Source organism: Gossypium raimondii, chromosome 3 (assembly GCF_025698545.1).
Source record: "Gossypium raimondii isolate GPD5lz chromosome 3, ASM2569854v1, whole genome shotgun sequence".
NCBI classification, from domain to species: Eukaryota; Viridiplantae; Streptophyta; class Magnoliopsida; order Malvales; family Malvaceae; genus Gossypium; species Gossypium raimondii.
This window is the reverse complement of record NC_068567.1, coordinates 5,736,817-5,758,618: the sequence shown is the minus strand read 5'-3', so window position 1 is coordinate 5,758,618 and position 21,802 is coordinate 5,736,817. Positions and strand designations below refer to the sequence as shown.

The 21,802-nt window shown below is 29.5% G+C and overlaps 2 protein-coding genes across 5 annotated transcripts; both read left to right on the top strand.

Moving 5' to 3' along the window:
- The first annotated feature begins 215 nt into the window (after positions 1 to 215).
- LOC105796802 (squamosa promoter-binding-like protein 7) lies at positions 216 to 7,578 on the top strand. 3 transcript variants are annotated; one of them, XM_052628039.1, is made up of 11 exons: positions 680 to 852; positions 1,755 to 1,818; positions 3,107 to 3,279; positions 3,388 to 3,602; positions 3,707 to 3,781; positions 3,886 to 3,993; positions 4,560 to 4,677; positions 5,020 to 5,155; positions 5,501 to 5,660; positions 5,963 to 6,517; positions 6,929 to 7,578. In XM_052628039.1, exons 1-11 carry the CDS (start codon positions 816 to 818, stop codon positions 7,238 to 7,240), a joined length of 1,953 nt encoding a protein of 650 aa, XP_052483999.1. In that variant the 5' UTR covers positions 680 to 815; the 3' UTR covers positions 7,241 to 7,578. The 3 variants fall into 3 exon arrangements, with proteins under 3 accessions (XP_012482069.1, XP_012482070.1, XP_052483999.1); XM_012626615.2 differs by lacking the exon at positions 1,755 to 1,818 and having other exon boundaries at positions 216 to 852; XM_012626616.2 differs by lacking the exons at positions 1,755 to 1,818; positions 6,929 to 7,578 and adding an exon at positions 6,638 to 6,922 and having other exon boundaries at positions 216 to 852.
- Positions 7,579 to 14,562: 6,984 nt separating this feature from the next.
- LOC105796801 (sugar transporter ERD6-like 16) lies at positions 14,563 to 18,389 on the top strand. 2 transcript variants are annotated; one of them, XM_012626613.2, is made up of 18 exons: positions 14,563 to 14,833; positions 15,111 to 15,173; positions 15,260 to 15,349; positions 15,434 to 15,493; positions 15,577 to 15,642; positions 15,746 to 15,811; positions 15,938 to 16,013; positions 16,105 to 16,169; positions 16,252 to 16,344; positions 16,557 to 16,637; positions 16,732 to 16,816; positions 16,897 to 16,943; positions 17,075 to 17,137; positions 17,243 to 17,302; positions 17,390 to 17,443; positions 17,536 to 17,595; positions 17,689 to 17,803; positions 17,908 to 18,389. In XM_012626613.2, exons 1-18 carry the CDS (start codon positions 14,651 to 14,653, stop codon positions 18,021 to 18,023), a joined length of 1,443 nt encoding a protein of 480 aa, XP_012482067.1. In that variant the 5' UTR covers positions 14,563 to 14,650; the 3' UTR covers positions 18,024 to 18,389. The 2 variants fall into 2 exon arrangements, with proteins under 2 accessions (XP_012482067.1, XP_012482068.1); XM_012626614.2 differs by having other exon boundaries at positions 14,684 to 14,833; positions 15,019 to 15,173.
- Positions 18,390 to 21,802: the final 3,413 nt, after the last annotated feature.

The following is a 21,802-nucleotide window of genomic DNA, read 5'->3' as shown; positions in this document are numbered from 1 at the left end:
TCGACCTATTTCCGATCCAACCAATTATGGAAATAGTGGAATTTCTTTTGGAAAAAAAAGTACAATTGAAAATTTACAATATTCAATTTGATTGAGTCTGCACATTTTCGTCATTTCAAACATGATTTATTCATTTCACAAAAAATGAAGAAAAAGAAACAGTATAAGTTAAAAAAAAGAAGGGATATTTTTAAAAATTAATTAATTTGACCAGACCTACCCGTTTATTCGGAGCGTCTCCGTCAACTAATCGAACCACCCACCTAACCTAACTAGGGTTTTTGTTGTCATGGAACAACCTGCATCTTCTCCCAACACAACGCCACGTGGCTCTCCTCGGTCTAAGGATCCCCAAATGGATGTGCATCTTCCGGTGACCGAACCCGACCCCTCTTCTTCCTCCGTTTGGGACTGGGGCGATCTCCTGGACTTCACCTTAGACGATCACTTCTCTATCTCCCTTGACGACGGTAACATGTATACTCCTCCGTTTGAAGCGTCTCCTTCAGTTCCGGATCCGGAACCAGTGTCCGGACCCGATCGTGTCAGGAAGCGGGACCCGAGGATGACTTGTTCGAATTTTCTAACTGGTCGAGTGCCTTGCGCTTGCCCCGAGATTGACGAGCAAATGGAGAAGCTTGAAGAAGAAGAGGCGGGGGCTCCGGGAAAGAAGCGAGCCCGAACTGGACGGGTCGGGTCAGGGACGTCTCGGTGCCAAGTTCCGGGTTGCGAAGTGGATATTACTGAACTTAAAGGTTACCATAGAAGGCATCGAGTTTGTCTCCAGTGTGCGAACTCGAGCACCGTTTTGATCAATGGTGAAAGCAAGAGATATTGCCAACAGTGTGGCAAGTAAGCTCTATTTGACTCTCTTTTCTTATTTTTCTGCTATTTTTTTTAACACTGCCTTAAGCTGAAGTTTATCTGCTTATGAATTATACTTAATTGTTGATTGTTGAGTGTTTTTTTTTTGTTTGTTTGATTGAAGGCATAATTAAAATTACATTTAATTTTGCCGAAAATAAATAGGGAAAGTAACAATTGAGTGTAGCCATGAAGTTGTAATTCAATTTCTTGTCTTTCCCAGTCTAATGGCATTTGCAGATTGCAATTAGGTAGTCTTTGGTAACTTAAGATTGGATTTTGATTCCTATGGATATTTAATTGAGTAGATAGTTGGATGCCTTTCAAATATATAATCTATTGAAACTCAATTAACTAATACATAATGTATGCGTATATTTCTCACAATTTATATAGCAAATGAATTCCAAATCCAAGCCTTCAAATTCATGTTCCTAAACATTGTATTATGATGTGTTTGGATAACACAGAGTAATTGAATGACACTGTAATTACTATCCTCTTTGTAATTACAAAGAATCGTAATTCCTTAGATGTGTTTGGCTGATAAAGTGAAAAACATTGTAATTCCCAATATCATATTTGATAGTACAAATTGTAATTATATAATTACATAAGTTATAGTTTTAAAAAGATTAATTACTATAAAAATTATTAGTATGATAAAAATAAGTTCTAAATAAATAAATAAATATTAAAATTAAATCATCATATATATTATGTTAGTCTAAAAAGTAGTTGATAATATGATTACTAGTAAAATAATAAAAAAATAAACATTATATAACATATGCTCCGTATCATCATCTATTTTCCTTGATCGAGTTAATCATCATCTGAATTTGAATTTGCATCATTAAGATTATTAAGATCTCTTTTTTTTCGTGTAGTCTTTGAAGTATGGATCATCTCAATTTCACCTATCATTGAAGTTATGAAATATGCTCTATGCTGGTACGATCCAACCTTTTCTTTTATGCTAGACTAAGGTAGTGTTGTTAACATGGGAAACATTTTTTTAGAACGACAAATGTCTTCTCAACCACATTTCGAAGCCTTGAATGTCTTTAAAGTAAATAGTTCCCGAGCTGTTTATGATGCTTGTGTCTGGCAACATTCTCTAAAATGTTATCATATCCCATGATATGATGCAAGAATAACTTTTTCTATTTGCATAATTAGCATTGACCTTAATATATTTGGGTTCATAGTCTAGATAGTTTGTAGCTTTATTTATAAAAACTTAATTTGGAGAAAGACTTATGCTAGATTATATCTCTTTTATAATACGTAAATTAATTAAAAATAATATAAACTTTATAATATATAACGTTTATAAATTTCTTTTATAAATTGTTCAAACCTTTTATAACACTTCTTATAAATAATATAATTTTTGTAATAATTTTAGAAAGTTTTGTTTTATAAATAAGTTATGATAAAAATAACTATAACAAACTTTTTAAGAATAAGTATATTATTTTATAATATATTGCATGGACATATAAATAAGTTATGTCCATTCTTTTTGGCCATAATTTTTTATAAATAAATAAATTATAACACTTTTATAACATGTAAATTATTTTTATAATAAACTGTTTGGTCATAAATTTAAATTTTAAGATTAAATAATATATATTTTTGTTATAACTTTATAAAATACACAAATTATTTTTATAATAATTTTTTAAGATTTATAATATAAGAAATTTTTCCCATAATTATCCTAGACACTCATACGTGTTCATTCTTATAATATAATTTTTAAAATTATTTTTATAATATTTTTTAAAATTGGATTTGAGTGTAATTACTGGTTTAATTACTCTAATTCTCACCCTCCCCCTAAGAATTGAAAAGTGTAATTGGGGTGCTTCAATTACACCCAATTCGGTGGGACCCATCAATCACAATAGTTATCCAAACATACTATTATTGTGTAATTACAAGTAATTACACCCAAATCCAGTTACTAGGTGGCTTTCCAAATATTATCTTAGTGTTTTTGGTTAATGGAAGCCTAGAACTAGAAGTGATCTATATTTTTTTAATTTTTAGAGTTTAGACAATGAATGGTTATTTTTGGTTAAATGTTACAGCTTGAACCTTACTGTATCTTTTCTTTCTTCCTTTATTATTATTATTGTTATTATTATTATTATTATTATTATTATCATTATTATTTGTTATTGGTATTTCTTGTATTAAAATGTTTATTTGCCTATCAATTACTTGTCAGGTTTCACCTGTTGTCGGATTTTGATGAAGGTAAAAGAAGTTGTCGAAGGAAACTAGAGCGTCATAACAATAGGCGGCGAAGGAAGCCTGTTGGTTCTAAGACTGAAGTCAACAAAGAATCTCTAGGGGCTGTGCAAAGTGAAGACATTGCTTGTGATGGTGAAGCAGGAAAAGGTTCTATAGATTTGATTTATGGCAGCTTGTTGTGGAATTGAATGATCCTTTCTTGTAGGACCTGTAATTTTTCCTTGTTGAAAATAATTTATTATTTGTGATATACAGATGATTTAAGCTTGAGTGGCCAGACAGCTGAAGACCCTCCCTTTGAGTCTGAGGATGGGCTTGTTTCTGCAGATTGCTCAGCTCCCATGTTGCAGACTGTTAATAATGATAGCACTGTAGCTCTTATTGACACTGGAACTGATGGAGGGAAAGAGGACTTGAAGTTTTCCATTTCTACTTCTTACCATGACAATAGGACTGCTTACTCATCCATGGTGGGTTCTTTGATTTTTACATGCTAGCTGTGTTGTACATTCAATTTTGTTCATAGGAGGAAGCTTGCCGGTAATATATATACTGATTTTGTGTTTCATTGTAGTGCCCTACAGGCAGGATCTCATTCAAGCTTTATGATTGGAATCCGGCAGAATTCCCACGAAGACTTCGGCACCAAGTATTTTAAAGAATATTCTTACAGTTTAGTATTTAAATAAATATAACCATTTTTGCTGTTAGAGACCTGAGGAATTGATTGATACATGGTTAACTTAATTGCAGATTTTTCAATGGTTGGCTGATATGCCTGTTGAGTTGGAAGGCTACATCCGCCCTGGTTGCACAATCTTGACTGTGTTTATTTCAATGCCAAAGAATATGTGGATGAAGGTAATGGTTCAATCAGTTGGCTTTAATTTAAATCATTTTAGCTTATATCTGGTCTATATTTGACCAGGCAGACTCGTCATCACACACATCATAGTCGAATTTGAAGCCAATAACATAAGAGAAAATTCTTTGTTTACATTTCCTTAACTACATGGTTTCTAGAAGTCTTGAGTTTTAATCTGGTATTTGTAACCTCTATGTATTTATCAGCAACAATTATTATTTGGTATTATGGTTTATTAGATTAAATAACTTAGAATGTACATAAGATACAATATGTTATAACGGTGGAAATTTGATGCTTACTGTGGATGCGAAGCAAGAATTGCCTTCATGAATATCTACTTCGTAGAAGTTTAAGAAATATGTCTTGTTCTCGAATTTTTTATGTTCTGATTTGTATTTCCTTAATGTCAATAGTCAATGTGAATTCAGGCAAACATTTTGATTAATTATTCTGTCAAAAAAATTATCTTCTTGCACTTGCGTCTTGCAGTTCTGTCCCTCTCTCAAGCTTTAGGCAGATTTGTCAAGAAATTATCCTCATTTTTTCTTCTTTCAAACAGTTATCTGAAAATCCAATGACCTACATGCATGACTTTGTCTTTACACCTGGAAGGATGCTGCATGGGAGAGGCCTCATGACTATTCATCTTAACAACATGATTTTCCGTGCCAGTAAAGGTAAGAATAAAATGTAAATTTCACTAACAACCTAACATATGATTTCCATTTTATTTAACATTTTAATGCATTTGAAAAGCCTTTAAGTGGATGATTAAAATTTCTGGAAGATAATGTAGAGTGGGTGAATTTGATCATCATGTTTGGTCATTTGGTACCTTCAGCTAAGCTGTGTGCAAGTTGCAGGATTTAAGATTCTTTAAGGTGGATTAGGCTTGATTTCGTATCTATTCTACAATGCCTTGTTCCTGGTTTAAATTCTTCAGTCTTTTAGGTGGCTGCATTTGATTTATTTAGTTGTCTCAGTCCTCGAAGTGTGATTAAGGTCTCTTGTGTGTGTAGGTGGAAGTTCTTTGGTGAAACTTGACATGGGGGTGCAGGCCCCAAGACTTCATTATGTTCATCCTTCATGTTTTGAGGCTGGCAAGCCAATGGAGTTTGTTGCTTGTGGAAGTAATTTGCTGCAGCCCAAACTTCAGTATGGACATTACCTTCTTTTTTCTTCTCTTTCTTGTCTTTATTACATTTTTTCCTTCTTTTGTTGGCAACTCTTCTATAATCCCTCATCTCCCGTATATGATCCGTTTTTTTCTGCATGAGATTGAAGTTCATAGGTTGGGGCTATATGGGACATTTCTTTGAAATTTCAGGGTATCATTGTTATCATTAATGACAGTGGTTTTATTACTTAATATTTTTTTGGGGGAAGGGTGGCAGGTAGATCATATTGGACCTATTTATATATTTCAACTCTTCTTTTGTGTTATGCCAGAATGGTCTACTGTTATAATATAATGCTTAAGAAAGATGATAATTATTCCAGGTTTCTAGTATCTTTTGCTGGAAGGTATCTACCGTATGATTATTGTCTTGCTTCCGCACATGTCAATGCTACAGAGGGTTCTTCTAGTTGTGATCATCTATTATACAAAATATACGTCCCTCAAACTGAATCAGATCTCTTTGGCCCCGTATTCATTGAGGTGGGTATCGTGAAAGTTCTATCTCGATATTTGGGTTTCATCTCAGAGAAATTTGACAAAGCATTACATTTTAAAATCCGTGCTTGTCCATCTTGTTAAATGGATAGAGGACTTGCATTCAATACTTTTTCTTTGGCTATTGCTATCGGCTATAAGATTATTACAATTATATGAAATAACCATTTTTTCTCCCCAATATGAGATACGACAAATTAGTATCAGTCTGAGTGAGGTTTTAACATAATATATTTATCATACTGGGGCATTTTTTCTTTAATAAAATTTATGGATTTGTTTTCTAGGTTGAGAATCAGTCTGGATTATCAAATTTTATTCCCGTCCTAATTGGGGACAAGGACGTTTGTTCTGAGATGAAGGTGATACAGCAGGGATTTGATGCCTCTCTTTTTTGGGGAGGATCACAGATTTCTGCCAATAGGTCGTCATGTGAAACATCAACTTGGCGACAAAAAGCATATTCTGAACTTGTTTTAGATATAGCATGGTTATTGAGGGAGCCTAAATCGGAGAATTTTCAAGAAACTATGGCCTCTTCTCAAATTCAGAGATTCAATTGTTTATTGAATTTTCTCATACAAAACAAATCAACTGTCATTTTGAAGAAAGTCTTACAAAATCTTAAGAATGTGGTGGAGGAGGCTGGGTTTAATGGAACCGATGATCCTGATACAAGGTTATTAAAGAAGTATATGGATTACGGTAGAGATATCCTTAATAACAAGCTTCAAGAAGGTGAAAGGCCGGTGCTTCTTTCAGAGTACATCGAGCAAGAAGGAAAATGGAATTCTCAGAGCAGCTTAAAAAATGATGGCCTATTTGTCCCAAATGGTTCTCAGGTGAGGACTGAGAATTTTGTTGCATACGCCAATATAGTTTTCTTTCTTTTAATTTTAGCACAATGGTTTTGTATATCTTTGTAACATGCATGTTGTTCTGACTTCTCTTTTTTATTAAAGTACCCTGTTCCACAGTAGTGTTCTGTGCTTATTAGGACATGGGTATGGAGATATAGCCTGGAAGAAATTGTGTTTTGAGAACATACTAGTATCTGACACTTACACCAAGTCCAAGTAACATAAGTTTGCATTGTCTTCATTTTGGTTACTGAGGAGCAAATATGTTCCGTTACGAAAGATAAGATCCCGTTGAGGAGAGTATGAGGGGAGTTTTGGAAACCTCCAATGTCATTTATACAGCTTTTACATATAATACATGTTTTGCTTCTAATAATGATGTTTTATTTGCAGGACTTGGGGGAAAGGACTAATGCTAAATTCCAAACAATGATGGCATCAACTACTTTGACTCGAAGTGAGACTGTTCCGCTTTTAAACAAAGAAATTGTTATGAATGTGAACCTTAGCAAGGAGCTCCCGAGAAAATCGTGTAGTACCATTTTTGCCACCACAACGTTGAGATCTTGTCCCGCCTTATTTGTAGTTGCTACTGCTGCTATTTGCTTGGGGATCTGTGCAGTCTTTCTCCACCCTAACAAGGTTGGTGAGTTTGCAGTAACGATACGCAGGTGTTTGTCGAAACGGTCTTACATTATCGAATGAGGTCTCGAACAAAATTGAGTTATGCACAGATCTCATATGTAAATACTTGAATGTATGTTCTTGATCCGATGACATAAGTCTGTCCGAAAGCTTCAGTGTTGTCATTTTGCTCCTCGACACATGCTACCTGGATTCAGAGTATCAGGTACAGGTATCTGCCCGTCAGGGATAGATATATTTAGAGAATCAGAGTTCAGGTAACGTTGTCATGTGTCCGGCAAAATGGGGCATCTGGAAGCATGAAGGTTGTTGAATGTAATATGAATGAGGGTAATATTTGATATAACATTGTAAAATCTTAAAATTTACCATTGCTAAGCAGTTTTGGGTGTTTGCTATTTCCATGTCCCGAGAGAAATAAAACAGTTGTAAACGAACTGCCCCTGAAGCTGAAACTGAATAGTATTTGCTCAACAATCTCTTAATTTTTAATGCTCTTAATGTACACTCCAACTCGAAGTCCATTAATTAAAAATAGTTGAATAAAAAGTAATAGAATATGTAAAAATAATAAAATAATGAGTAAATTGCATCATTAGGGTGTGTTTGTGTGAAGAATTTGAATTTACTTATTTAGATAAGTATATTGGAGAATTTTAAAAATTTGAGTAATTTTACGTGGAATTTTAATTGTTCAAAATCTTTTTAAATTCCACCTAAGTAGGCGGTTTTTAGATTTCCTCTTAATTTTACTTGGTTTATTACATATGATCCCATTATAAGATAAAATTAAAACTTCAAAAATTAATTTAATTTAATTATAATATATTTTAAATTTTATTTTATTAAGATTATTTATATATTTCTTTAAAATTTGACGATATCCTTATTGAATATTTTTTATATTATTTATTTTAATATAATTATTCTTCTTTTATAATTATTTTTAATTTGTAAAATTTCATAACATCAATTTTCTAAATCAATTATTTATTCAACCAAACCAATTGCAAATCCTAGCAAGTTGAAATTATGAATTCTGAAGTGCTAGAATCATTAAATTCTTCATCCAAACACACTTTTAATCTGTATGATTTTAGTCAACAAAGTACAAATACTTGCAACTTCATAACTAATATTTTTTCAGTTCTATTTTAATAATTCTAACTGAATTAATATAACATTTAATACTCAACGTTTATACAAACTATCAATTAGATCTTAATTTTAAATAATTTAATAAATTTGACCTTCGACATTTATAAATTATATTAATTTGATTCTCAAATATTTCTTCATTATAAATGAGAGTTATAAACTCAAATTTTAGAAATTAGCCAAATGGAAGTGAAAATATAAGGTTAGGTGATAATATGAGAGTTAAATTTTGCTATTAGATTATTTAAGCGATATCTATATTTTAATTTAATTAATTTTATTTTTATAATTTTAAATTGGTTAATTTCAGTTTTATACTTTTATTTTTTTTTGAAAATTCTAATTACCTCAAATATTTTAAAATTTTAAATATAGCGATTTAATATTTTTGAAACTTTCAATTATACCTCTAATGTTTTTTTAATTCATTAAAATTCCATAATCTTTTAAATTTTAAATTAAACATATATATATTTTTAAAATTCTCATTAAATTTCTTTAAATATTTATTAAACCTCTCAAGACTCGTGCTACAATCTGTTGCTGTTTTTCTTTCATGATATTGTAATGAATTGTAAATGTATCATGGAGGACCTTATATTAGGAGTCAAATTACATTTTGCTCCCTCTATTTAAAAAAAAGAGAAAATTAGTCTTTATATATTAGATCAAAGAGTAAATTGGTCTTTCTACTAAAATTTTCATCTATTTCTGTTGTTAAAAATTAGTCCCTGTACATCATAAAGTACAGGTGGCACGTCAAGCGTAACTGTCTGGCTAATTTATCATTTACACTAGTTTTTAATAGTAGAAATAAATAAAAATTTTAATATAAAGAATTAGTTTGCTCTTTCATCTAACGTATAGAGACTAATTTATTCATTTTTGTAAAGGGCAAAATAAAATTTCACTCCTAATACAATGGCTTTATGATACTTCCACCTATAATAAACTTATGTTAGCTATAAACTTTACTAATGACAATCTCATCATTACCCCTACAGAAAAAATAAATATATAAACTACACTCGATATTACTAAACTAGCAGTAAGTCAATGCTTTGGTTCAATTCTAAAAAGTTACGAAATAGTTATTGAACTATTTAAAAGTTCTTATTTAAGTCACTAAACTATTTAAATGTTTTTTATTTAAGTCATTAGATTGTTAATTTTTCTTTAAAAAGAAATATGGTTAACGAGCTTCAAGCTACAATTCGACGACCGGTACGATGGATCAATACCCATCAACGAGCAGAACAACAAATTTTAAATTCAAGTCAATTTGAAAATTAATATTAGAGATCGAAGCAAGCTTTTTGAGTTTTGGTTCACAGATTCATGACATTTAAAGTTGTTTCATGAAAAAAAATAAATGGTAGAAGAGAAAAAAAATGAGAATTTTCAATTAATACAACCAATACAAATAGAAAAGATCATGTAACAATAATTTTAATAATTTAATAACTTTGATAATTACTTCGTAACTTTTTAAAATTAAATAAAAAAACGTAAATTTAATAATAATTTAAGAAAGGATATTTTGGGAAGCCAATCTGGGATCCAAAAATAAAAATTTATTCATAGCGATAGTTTAGCTGTATTCCACCATCGCATCACGTTATGTTTTCACCCTACCAATCATTACAGGCCTCAACACCAAGGTTCTCCATTATTTCCTTTTGTCGTCTCTGGGTACATCTTGTTCCACTTATTTACAATGATTAAAAAGATTTAAAAAATTAAATACCTAAATAAAGGTGCATTTATTTCAAATAAATATTTTCTATAACACATGGAATTGGGTTTTATGAAAAAATATTTATTTTATGTTTGGATAACTTGATAAAAATGGTTTTGGTCATTTACTGGAAAAATATGTTTTCAATTAAATTTTTACATAAATATTAAAATATTTATTAATACAATATTATTTACATTTTAAATATAAACATTAATATATTAATCATCTAAAATTTATTTATCATTAAATTATTAATTTTAATATTAACATTTTAAAATCAACAAGTGATTAGAAAAAGTGATAGTGGACTTCTTCTCAAGCATATACCATGCTCGGTTTAAGTAAAATAATTCTCTACCCGTAGAATAGAAGAGAACACCTACGATTAAACAAAAAAAATATTGACATTTCAAACAATTAGAAAGGATTGCACGAAACAGATATATTATCTATTTTCAATAGTTTAATGTTACATCAACAATTTTATCTCGAATTTCAAGATTTTTATTTGGATCTGATTTTTTTCAAGATGAAAATGCTAATGACATTAAACTATTAAAAAATGGGTACAAATGACGTGGTGTCACTGTTTCATCCAATGCTTTCTGTTCAAGACAATATAATTTAATAATAGTATTTAAAGCATTATCAACATTAAATACTCAAAATAATACTATCTAAGGTAATAAATTGATATTCACATTAGATAAATCATATAAATATTTTTAAACCCTTAAAACAATATAATAATGATTAAATATTATTTGCATACTTTATATTATAGCACATTTATTACTAAATATTTATAAATTATAATCTATATATTTATCATTAAAATACTAATATTAATTTTTTTAAAATAATATTTCATTTAAAATAATTATTAATGCTAAAATTTATTATTAAAAGAATAAATAGATTTAATTATGTTAAGAATTTATTATGAAAATAAAATAAAATAAAATAATATGTATTATTTAAATATAAATACATATTTTAATTACATTGAAAACTATAATATTTTTATCTAAAAATTATGTTGTTTTTTTTACATAAAGAATCATGTTATTTGTAAGATGTTTTCTTTGGAAATTGTCTTTTACTTTTGGGATAAATATAAAATTATATGTAGAATTTGTATTGTTATGCACTAACTTTAATTTGGTGTATTTGTATATATTAAATTTTAATTTCGATTCAAATTTTATATTTCACTAATCTCGTTATCCATGTGGCACAATTTCTCGTTAAGTCATATGTAAATTGTTGATTTGGCACTTTATTAAGTTAAAAGACAAATAAATTATTTAAATTATTTCCATCTAGATTACTAAAATAGATTTTTGGGAAATAAGAAACCCTTTTCCCAAGTGTGTTTATTTTTTAATCCACGTGGAAATAATTTAAATTTGTTTATTTGTTTGTTTTTATCCTAATAAAATGTGAATTTACACATGATTTAATGAAAAAGCTGCCACTTAGATAACTAGATTAGTGAAATGTGAAAATTGAACCAAAATTAAAATTTAATGTATACAAATGCAGCAAATTAAAGATGATGTATAACATTACAAATTTTATTAAGTTCATGTATAATTTTAATATGGTAAACTACAAAAATGGTCACTTTTGTTTGCCTCAGATTGCTTTTTAGTCACTTATGTTTGAAATGTTACGTTTTAGTTACTTACGTTATCGTTTTGTTACGAAGTGGTCACTCTACCGTTAAGTTCCATTACTTCCCTAACGGCGGTCCTAAGTGGCAGTCCAAATGGGTTTTAAATGTCAACTTGGATGTCCTACGCGGCAATCTAAATTAAATTTATTTAATTAAAAACCTATTTTTATCCCAGCAACTGAATATCCAAGTTGGCACTTAAAACTCATTTGGACTGCCACGTAGGACTACCGTTAGGGAGGTAACAGAGTTTAACGGTAGAGCGACCACTTCATAACAAAACAATAACATAAGTGATTAAAACATAACATTTCAAATATAAATGACTAAAATGTAATCTGTGACAAACAAAAGTAATTATTTTTACAGTTTACCCTTTTACTTTTCACCGGAGGAAATACATTATTTTTCATTTACCAACCTCTTTTCTATGATTTTTTTTCTGAAAACCTTTTTTTTTTATTGGCAAAACAATCAAGCAAATACCCCCATTACAAAATATTAACAAAATTAAGTGAAAAGTTAGGACTAGATTGAAAAAAAAATATACTTCTTCTACATATATAAAATGAGTGGAATAAAAACATTGGGCAAATTGGCAAATACTCCCATGAAGTTGACAATTTTAAAGATGTTTTGCGTAGGTTCTGACTCAGCATCAAAAAAATTAACCTATTCACTTGCTTTACTCGTATACAGCTAGATTTATTTTGTTTTTTTCTTTTCTTTTTTTTTTCAAAAAATAAATATTTTTTGACTGAATTTTTGTCATTTTGTTAAAAAAGGGACTTATTTCTTTGTTGACATTGCGTAGGCTTTCTTCTTTTAGTAGTCTATCAATGATTTTGAAGAGAACAATAATTTGTATTATTAATATCACTATTTTTATTTAAAATTAATTATTAATAATTTTAATATTTGAAATAAAAATAGTTTAATAAAAACAACTTCTTATAAATGATATTCATTATGTATAAATGTAAAATGTATACCATGAATGTTGAATATGGGTATGGTAATGCTCAATTTTAAGGTTTTTTCTTTGAATTTTGAAATATTAGAGTGTAATCGAGTTTAACCGATTTTAAATAATAAAAAATTAATTTAATTTTAATCAATTTTTAGAGCTCAAATTAAGATAATCATTCAATTATTCAAATTTATTCTTCATTTATCTAGTAAAAGGTTAATTAATAATTCATATTGCTTGAGTTTCTATTGGAATTGAAAATTTACAATATTAATTAAAATTAAGGGTACACTATAAAAATAGTCACTAGATTACGTTTTAGTCACTTACTTTATCATTTTGTTACGAAGTGGTCACTCAACCGTTAAGCTCTGTTACCTCCCTAACGGTGGTCCTACGTGGCAGTCTAAATTAAATTTATTTAATTAAAAACCTATTTTCATCTCGACAACTGGACATCCAAGTTGGCATTTAAAACTCATTTGGACTACCATGTAGGACTGCCGTTTAGAGAGGTAACAGAGTTTAATAGTAAAACAATCACTTCGTAACAAAACGATAACGTAAGTAACTAAAACGTAACATTTCAAACATAAGTAACTAAAATGTAGTCTGAGATAAATAAAAGTGGCTATTTTTATAGTTTACCTTAAAATTAAAAACAAGATACTAAAAAAGAAAATTAGTCTAGCATGTGAGCTACTCTAATTAAGCATGAAACACATGAAGTTAGTTTACTAGAGTTCAAGCTCAACTCATTAATGATTAAGTTAAATTTGAGTTTAAGTTATAAGAGTAGGTATAAATCATACAACAATATCCAAATGTATCTAACACTAATATCAAATACAAGCATATATAAAACATAAAATCAAACCATATTTAAGTAGAAAAAATACATTTTTAATTAAAATTCGGTAAAAGTACAATGAAGGTCTATGTACTAAAAATTAGATTACATTTTGTTTATTCCACTAAAAAAATGTACAAATTAGTCTTTGTACATTAGATCAAAGAATAAACCAATCATTCTGTTAAAAAAATTATCCATTTTACTGTTAAAAATTGGTTCATGTACATCAACATAAGGTACACTTGGAACTCACATGTCACTATCTAGTTATTCCGTCAATCACGCCGATTTTTAACAATACAAATGGAAAGAGGGGACAAAATGTAATTTGACTCTTAATACATGTCACTTAAAATATTTGAAAATTCTCATTAATCTCACAAAAAATTTAAAAATTTTAGTTTGACCCTAAATTCTTTTAAAATAATTCAAATTAAACTCCTAAATTTTTTAAAATTTTTACTAGGCCCCAAAATTTAGTCCTAAATCCCGTCGCTGCAAATGTATGAAATTTTTAATAGAAAAAATAAATTTACTTTTTAATATAATGTACAGAAAATAATTTATCTATTTATTAAATAAAGAAGATAAAATATAATTCGATTCTTAATATATAGTATAGTAATTTCATAAGTTTGGTGTTTAAAAGGAAATCAAGTTGCATGAAGAAGGGTCCAATAGGAAACGGCGGCTCAATGATTGAACTTTCGTGGATGAAACTCCTACTGTTAGATAAACATACGATCAAACCACGTCAGTGACAGCTTCGTGAAAATCCCAGCTCTCAGATTATCTGCTAATGGCTACCTAATCATCTTCCTCCAATAATACACAACCAGACAAACTAATTATTGAACAAATCTCGATAAAATGTGGGCCAGTCAAGCAATGCACCATAAAAATATCTATTTCCCACACCCAAAAAGTGAAAAAAATCTTACTGGGTGAATGTGTATATAAACCCCTCATTTTTTTAGACCTTGTTTTTCACTCACACCATCTGTTTGAAGTTATTTCGAAGTCTCTCTGGTTTTGATTTTTTTTTTTCAAAAAAAAGAAAGAACCCAGAGATGACAATTCGGCAGTTTAAAGATGTTGAAAGTGGTGAAATCAATGGGCTTGAAGATTTAGAGAAGCCATTGATTGGTGCAGATGATGAGAAAATTGTTGTTCATCATGAAAATGGATCCATTTGGATGGTTTTGCTTTGCACATTCGTTGCTGTTTGCGGTTCATTTGAATTTGGGTCATGTGTAAGTTCCTTTTTACTTAATAAATTCATGTTTTTTTTCTTTGTTGTTAGAGCTTTTTTCAAATCAAAATTTTCTGCTTCTGGGTTTTCTTTTTCCTCTAGGCATTTCCATGTTTAAACAAAGTTCATGGTTGCTAAAATGTTTTTTTCTTCTTCTTCTTCTTTTTTCTTTTTTTATATTTTTAGGAACCAAAACTAGAATATGAAAAGAAATCACACACAAAAAAGAAAAAAAGAAACCAAAAAGGTTTGTTTAGTTTAAGTTGTTCTTTTGGCAGGTGGGGTATTCAGCACCCACTCAATCAGCTATCAGTGAAGATCTTAATCTATCCCTATCTGAGGTTTGTTCCTTTCTACAGCAATGCATCCATTAAATATTTTATTTTCAAGAATGTCACACTAACTTGTTATTGAAAAAAATTTCCAGTTTTCAATGTTTGGTTCTATCTTAACCATTGGTGCAATGCTTGGTGCTGTCACTAGTGGTCGGATTGCAGACATGATTGGTCGAAAAGGGGTATGTTATGTTTCAGAATTGAATTGAAAAAAAAATGGTTTATGTTATAGTTGTACTAAATTTCTGCAACTTTAATGGTGTCAGGCAATGAGATTATCAGCTGGTTTTTGCATCACTGGATGGCTTGCTGTTTATTTCTCTAAGGTTCTACACTTTGGTCCTCATCTTAGTGAATTTATGATTTTTGGATAACGAATAGTACCTAAATTTGCATGATCCTATTGCAGGGAGCTGTTTCACTCGATATTGGAAGGTTTTCCACTGGATATGGCATTGGAGTTTTCTCATACGTGGTACTATTTTTTTTCCTGAGAAAATATGCATTTCTTGACAAATATACACTGGTAGATAATGTTTTCTAAAGTTGTGCTAATAATTTTCCCACTAAACAAACAGGTTCCAATCTTCATAGCTGAAATAGCACCAAAGAATCTCAGAGGAGGGCTCACAACATTGAATCAGGTGAGAAAGCCTGGTAGAACCGTATGCAGTGATTTAAATAGCGGCCATGAATGATATGCACTACCAGATATTACCCGGAATGCCGGTGAAATTGTAATTTAAATCCCTTTTATTTTTCGTTTGCAGCTCATGATTGTTACCGGTTCATCAGTTGCATTCTTAATAGGAACAATTATACCATGGAGGGAACTTGCTCTAACTGGTAATCCTAATTAGGCTTTCATGATTTTTAGATCAAAACTGAAAAAATAAAAGACTATTAGAGACTAAATGTTGGTTATGATTTTTGGAAGGACTTGTGCCATGCATTTTCCTGTTTGTTGGCCTCTGTTTCATACCGGAATCTCCAAGATGGCTGGTAAGATTTCAATGGAAATAAAAGCAAGATAGATATACACACATGAATACATATATGATTGTTGAAACATTGTTGTTTGCAGGCAAAGGTTGGCCAAAACAAAGAATTTCAGGTTGCTCTTCGAAAACTTAGAGGCAAAGATGCTGATATCACTCAAGAAGCTGCAGAAATTCAAGTATTTTTTTTCTTCTAACTATATATATGCACATATGTTAATCGGACTCACCGACAACTGTTGGATACGGATGCTTCTTTTTAACTTCATACCTATATCCGAACATGTGTCAATACTTTAGAAAAAACAGGTCCGGAGAACATGGATATGGACTGTCTTTGAGATTATATGTAAAGCTAAACTAACAGCTGATTATTTTGGTGTATAAACAGATGTACATTGAAACTCTTCAAAGCCTACCAAAAACTAGAATGCTGGATTTGTTTCAACCAAAATACATTCGTTCAGTGATGGTGAGTTAATTCGTTCTATACCTTCGATGAATATGAGATTCTTGTTTAAATGGTTTCCATTAGAACTCATTTTTCTTTTTGGTATGATCTTCAGATTGGAGTTGCATTAATGGTGTTTCAACAATTTGGAGGAATTAATGGAATAAGTTTCTATGCAAGTGAAACCTTTGCATCAGCTGGTAAATAATAGTTTCCAAGTGCCTTATTACAATGCCTTCTTTGTCATTAAACTTTCATTTAACTCTCTGAACATTCACAGGGCTTTCTTCAGGAAAAGCTGGAACCATAGCTTATGCTTGTGTTCAGGTAATTAATTTCTGTCTTACAAAAGGGTCCCTAACCCGAGAATCGGGAAGGGTTGTTGATGCTGTGACTGCATGAACTGATTGAATTAAACATCTGATAAACAAATTCAATGTTATTTTCTTACTATGTAGGTCCCTATAACTGTTGTGGGAGCAATGTTAATGGACAAATCAGGGAGAAGACCATTGATAATGGTAAAAAAAAATTAACCCCAGAAATTTACTTTTACATTTTTTACCTTATGAAATTTGATGGGAAAATTTGGGATGAAAATATACTTTTTTTTTTCCCATTTGCAGGTTTCTGCAGCTGGCACATTTCTTGGTTGCTTCATGTCTGGCACTTCATTTTATCTCAAAGTAAGCCTTAATAATTATCTATAAATGAAATTGTTTCATGTTTTCTATACAATTTTTTAAACCTGTTTCATGATTTCTATGAATCAGGAACACAATCTTTTGCCTGAATGGGTGCCAATATTAGCTGTTGGTGGAGTCCTTGTAAGTAAATCATAACATAAATATTATCCAATGGCAACCTTTTTATTCATTTTTTTTCACTTTAGTTTTTTTTTTTTCCTCATTGAAATCAGATTTATGTGGCATCTTTCTCAATTGGAATGGGAGCAGTCCCTTGGGTGATAATGTCTGAGGTGAGCATTACAACCCTTAACCCGAAATGACCCCAAAAACAAACCCGAAACGATTAACCTGAAATGACCCGAACTTGATGTTTTTGATGTCAGATTTTCCCTATAAATATTAAGGGAGTAGCGGGTAGCTTGGTGGTCTTGGTGAACTGGTTAGGTGCATGGGCAGTTTCTTACACATTCAACTTCCTCATGAGCTGGAGTTCATCAGGTGACTGAACTAAAACACATTCAACTTGTCCAAAAAGAAACCTGGAATTATTTTTCAGACATGAACTCTGAAACATGTTTTTTGATTTTTCTGTTTGGTTTCAGGAACCTTTTTTATATACTCAGGATTCTCTTTAATGACTATCCTATATGTAGCCAAATTTGTCCCAGAAACTAAAGGGAAAACACTAGAAGAAATCCAGGCATGCATCAATTCATAGAAGGGGGGAAAAAAGAGTTTAATATCGGTTCAAAAATGGGGGGGGGGGGGGGGAATATGCCATGAATATTTGGAGAAGATTTTTGGAAGAAAAATTTTGGATCAGTTCTTTCTGCTTCAAGGATCTTCTCAATTTCTGACTGGGAAAAGTTTCCAAGTCATGACAGAGCAATGAGTGGATTCCATGAAATTTATTTATGGTTAAAGATTATGCAGCTCTACCAGTGATTTCAGGCCTTTCCCCCTCTTGTTTATTCAATTTCAGGATATATGGATCTAGTTTTACTGTTTTATTACATTAGTGATCATTGTAATACAATACAGTAATTTTCAGAGGAACAAAGAATAACGATTTTGATTAAGAAAATATTGCCTTTTATTTCCAGTTACGTATTTGGATTTTTAGGATCTATTTTTCAAAATTTTGGAATTATGTCCATTTACTTTTACGAATTTAGGTTTTTACTTTTCAAATTTTAAAATTCAGATCCAAGTGTTAACACTATTAATCTTTTTATTAGATTTATTAGTATGATATTTTAAAATTAAAAAACGCATTTAGTAGCAATGCAATTAAAAAATGACATTGTAATTAACATAATTTTAACAAAAAAAACCTAAATTTTAAAATTTAAAAAGTAAGGAGGTTAAATGTCTAAAAATAAAAATATAAAGACTAAATTCTAATATTTTAAAGAATATAAGCATGTTTTAACTTTTTTTTAGAGGTTACAATATATTCTAATAATTACAATAAAAATTAACATTAGATATGTCTTTTAAGTTGGAATTGCTCTGCTATGATGTAAATGTTGGTATCTCAAATTTTGAAACTCATCACTTTCTCTGGTTTTTCTCAGTAACCAAACAGAAGATTTAATTAGTTGGAACAAACTGAGAAGTCTGAGTAACCAAACAGAAAACTGATGTAAATTAGCCTAATCATTGAAATCCCATTGAAACTGAAAATTCTGAGGAGAGAATGAGCAATTTGGTTACATTTTTTTATTTTCAAACTACACCTTTTTTGTTGTTGTTGTATTTTTAGGAAAAGTTCAAGTTTTAATTTTATATGAGAAGAATAGTCACGAAATCTATTATACTGAATCTCTCGAGGGCACTTCCATAAATTGGCTCTCATATAATAAGTCAAATTTTTTAGGGGATGAAGCGATATCATATTAAACTTTATCGGCAAGATGCTCATATGATCAAAGTATCATATCTTACAAACAATTGATATAAGTCTTAGTTAGGCTGTTTACAACTTGTCTCAAACTTAAGACCAAAAGAGGACATTTTGTTATACCATGATAGGAATAAAGACAAATGTGAGACCAGTCTACATCCACCAATCAATAAGGAGCTCCCTCATATCTATTTTCATTATCTTCAACCTCATATTACTCTATTATTGACTTTAAGTATCAGAAAGTGTCTCAAACCACAAGCTTTAGCACTCCAAATTATTTATATTTGTCATGTAGGAACTCGAAAGCCAGATGCGGAAAATTATGATTTTTCACTTGAAATCTTTAAAAAAATTAATTAGCCCCTCCATTTTTGAAAAAGTTCATTTCTCCCTTGATTTGAAGTTTTTAGAAAATTTTAATCAGACCCCTCAAATTTTTGAAAATTCTCATTATACCTTTTAATGTTTTTTGAAAATTTAAATTAAACTCACTTAAAATATTTGAAATTTTTCATTAATCTCACAAAAATTTAAAATTCTTAATTAGACCCCCAATTTTTTTTTTTTTAAAAAATCTAGTTAAGCTCTTAAAAATTTTACTTGAACTCAAAACTTAAATCCAAAATCCGCCAGTGTTGAGACTTGAGAGCACCCAACTCCATCTCCAAACTCCATCTACCACCAAAATGGTCACAACATTAATAAAACTTTGAATTTAATAATTTTATTAATATAAAATAAAAATATAAAATTTAAACTAGTAATTCGAAAGTTAGTGAGGACCAGTGTTTGGTGGCAAGCAATTTAAAGTTTAATAATGGAATTAGGTCCCCATAAACTCTAATACGTGCCCAAAGATCTCATAATTAAGGATTAAAAAAGTGACTTTTGACCAAAATTTAAAGGAAGAAAAGAAGCCTTAGAACAATTATTACTAAAATCTTCTAATTAATCCTTTTTAACTTTTCTAACAAGAAAAAAAAATCCTTTTTTCTTTTTAATTTTACATTTCTACTTCCTCCCTCACAAACACATATATGTATATGATGAAGTTATTAGTGTAAAATATTTTATGTAATTTATTAATATTTTTTATTAATTTACCTTTTAGGAATATTGATTAAAAATATTATCTTAATCAATATATAATGATTTAAGGTTTTTTTATTGAACAAATAATTAAATATTTTTATTTATTTATTAAAATATATGAATAGATTATAAAATATTATGATTAACTTGTTAAAATATTAATTTTATATGAATGAATGCGTGCACTTTTGGATGTGGGGACTATTTCTCATCCTATAAAGCCAATTCTCATTTAATTGTTGGGAAATAAGGATCTTTCCTTTAGTGGGATTACCCTTTTGCAAGCTATCCCAAGGGAATTTAATTCGAAGTTTTATGCGCTCTTTTTTATATAATATTTAGAATTATTTATAGGTCCCTCCTCAACGTTTAAATAGGAGGATACGCTTCAGCGCACTTAAGCTCACGTCCTCCTGCACTGACAACATTACCGATATCAATTCAGCTAAGACTTGATTTCAAACTTTAATATTAAATGAGTTTTTTGGAATAGGTGGGATTCTAACACAAATTAATTTTTTTTATAAAATAATAAATATTACTACAAAAGTATGTCAAAAAATAAATTATTATGAAAGTATTTTTATCTTTTATATTCTTATATAAAATTTAAAAAATTATACATAATAAAATTTTAACTTAAAACATAATAGTAATTTATTTTTGAAAATGCTTTTATAACAATATTTATTATTTCAACTAAAGCTTTATATAAATTTTTTACAAATATATTTTTTTTTCAGAAATTTTTCACCCACGATATATGTAAACATTTTCTTGACTAAAATAATTTTTTTATTTATTCCATTTAGAAAATAATTACTCAAAATTCATATAGAAAAATTATATATTTTTTCTCCAATTTCTAATATCTAAAATGTATATTAATTTGATTTTAAAAATAAAAATTATCACATTCCCTTGTTAACAAAGTAAGCAAATTTTTTTACATACAAGACTCAGAACTATTCATAATTTCTTTCTAAGTACTTTTAAATAGGAGTATAATATCTTTTAGTGCACTCAAACTCACGTTCTCTTGTACTGACAACAATATCAATGGCAACCGAACTGGCTCACAACAAAGTATGTAATCCTTTAATTGTAATAACAATAACAATAAAGGTTAAATTCAAAGTTGCAATTTTTCAAAAAATTAAATTCCCATTTTATATTTAAACATTTTCCAATTTCACCCAAAACAAAAATCCAAATTCATCACTTAGACTTGAACTATTTTTAATAATTAAATTTATTATATTAATGAATATGGGTTCAAAGAGTTCAAATCAGAGTTTTTTAATCACAATATGTTATTTAGAAAAATATGTTAATTTTAATGTTCATTAATTAAAATACATCCTTCAAAAAAATTAAATTACATTGAATTTTTGACAAAAATTCTTTATTCCCTTCTCTACTCTTCTAACAACAGCTGTCTCAGTCTTCCTTCCTTGTTCTCTTTTAGCTTAAAAATGAAATAACTTTTATAATTA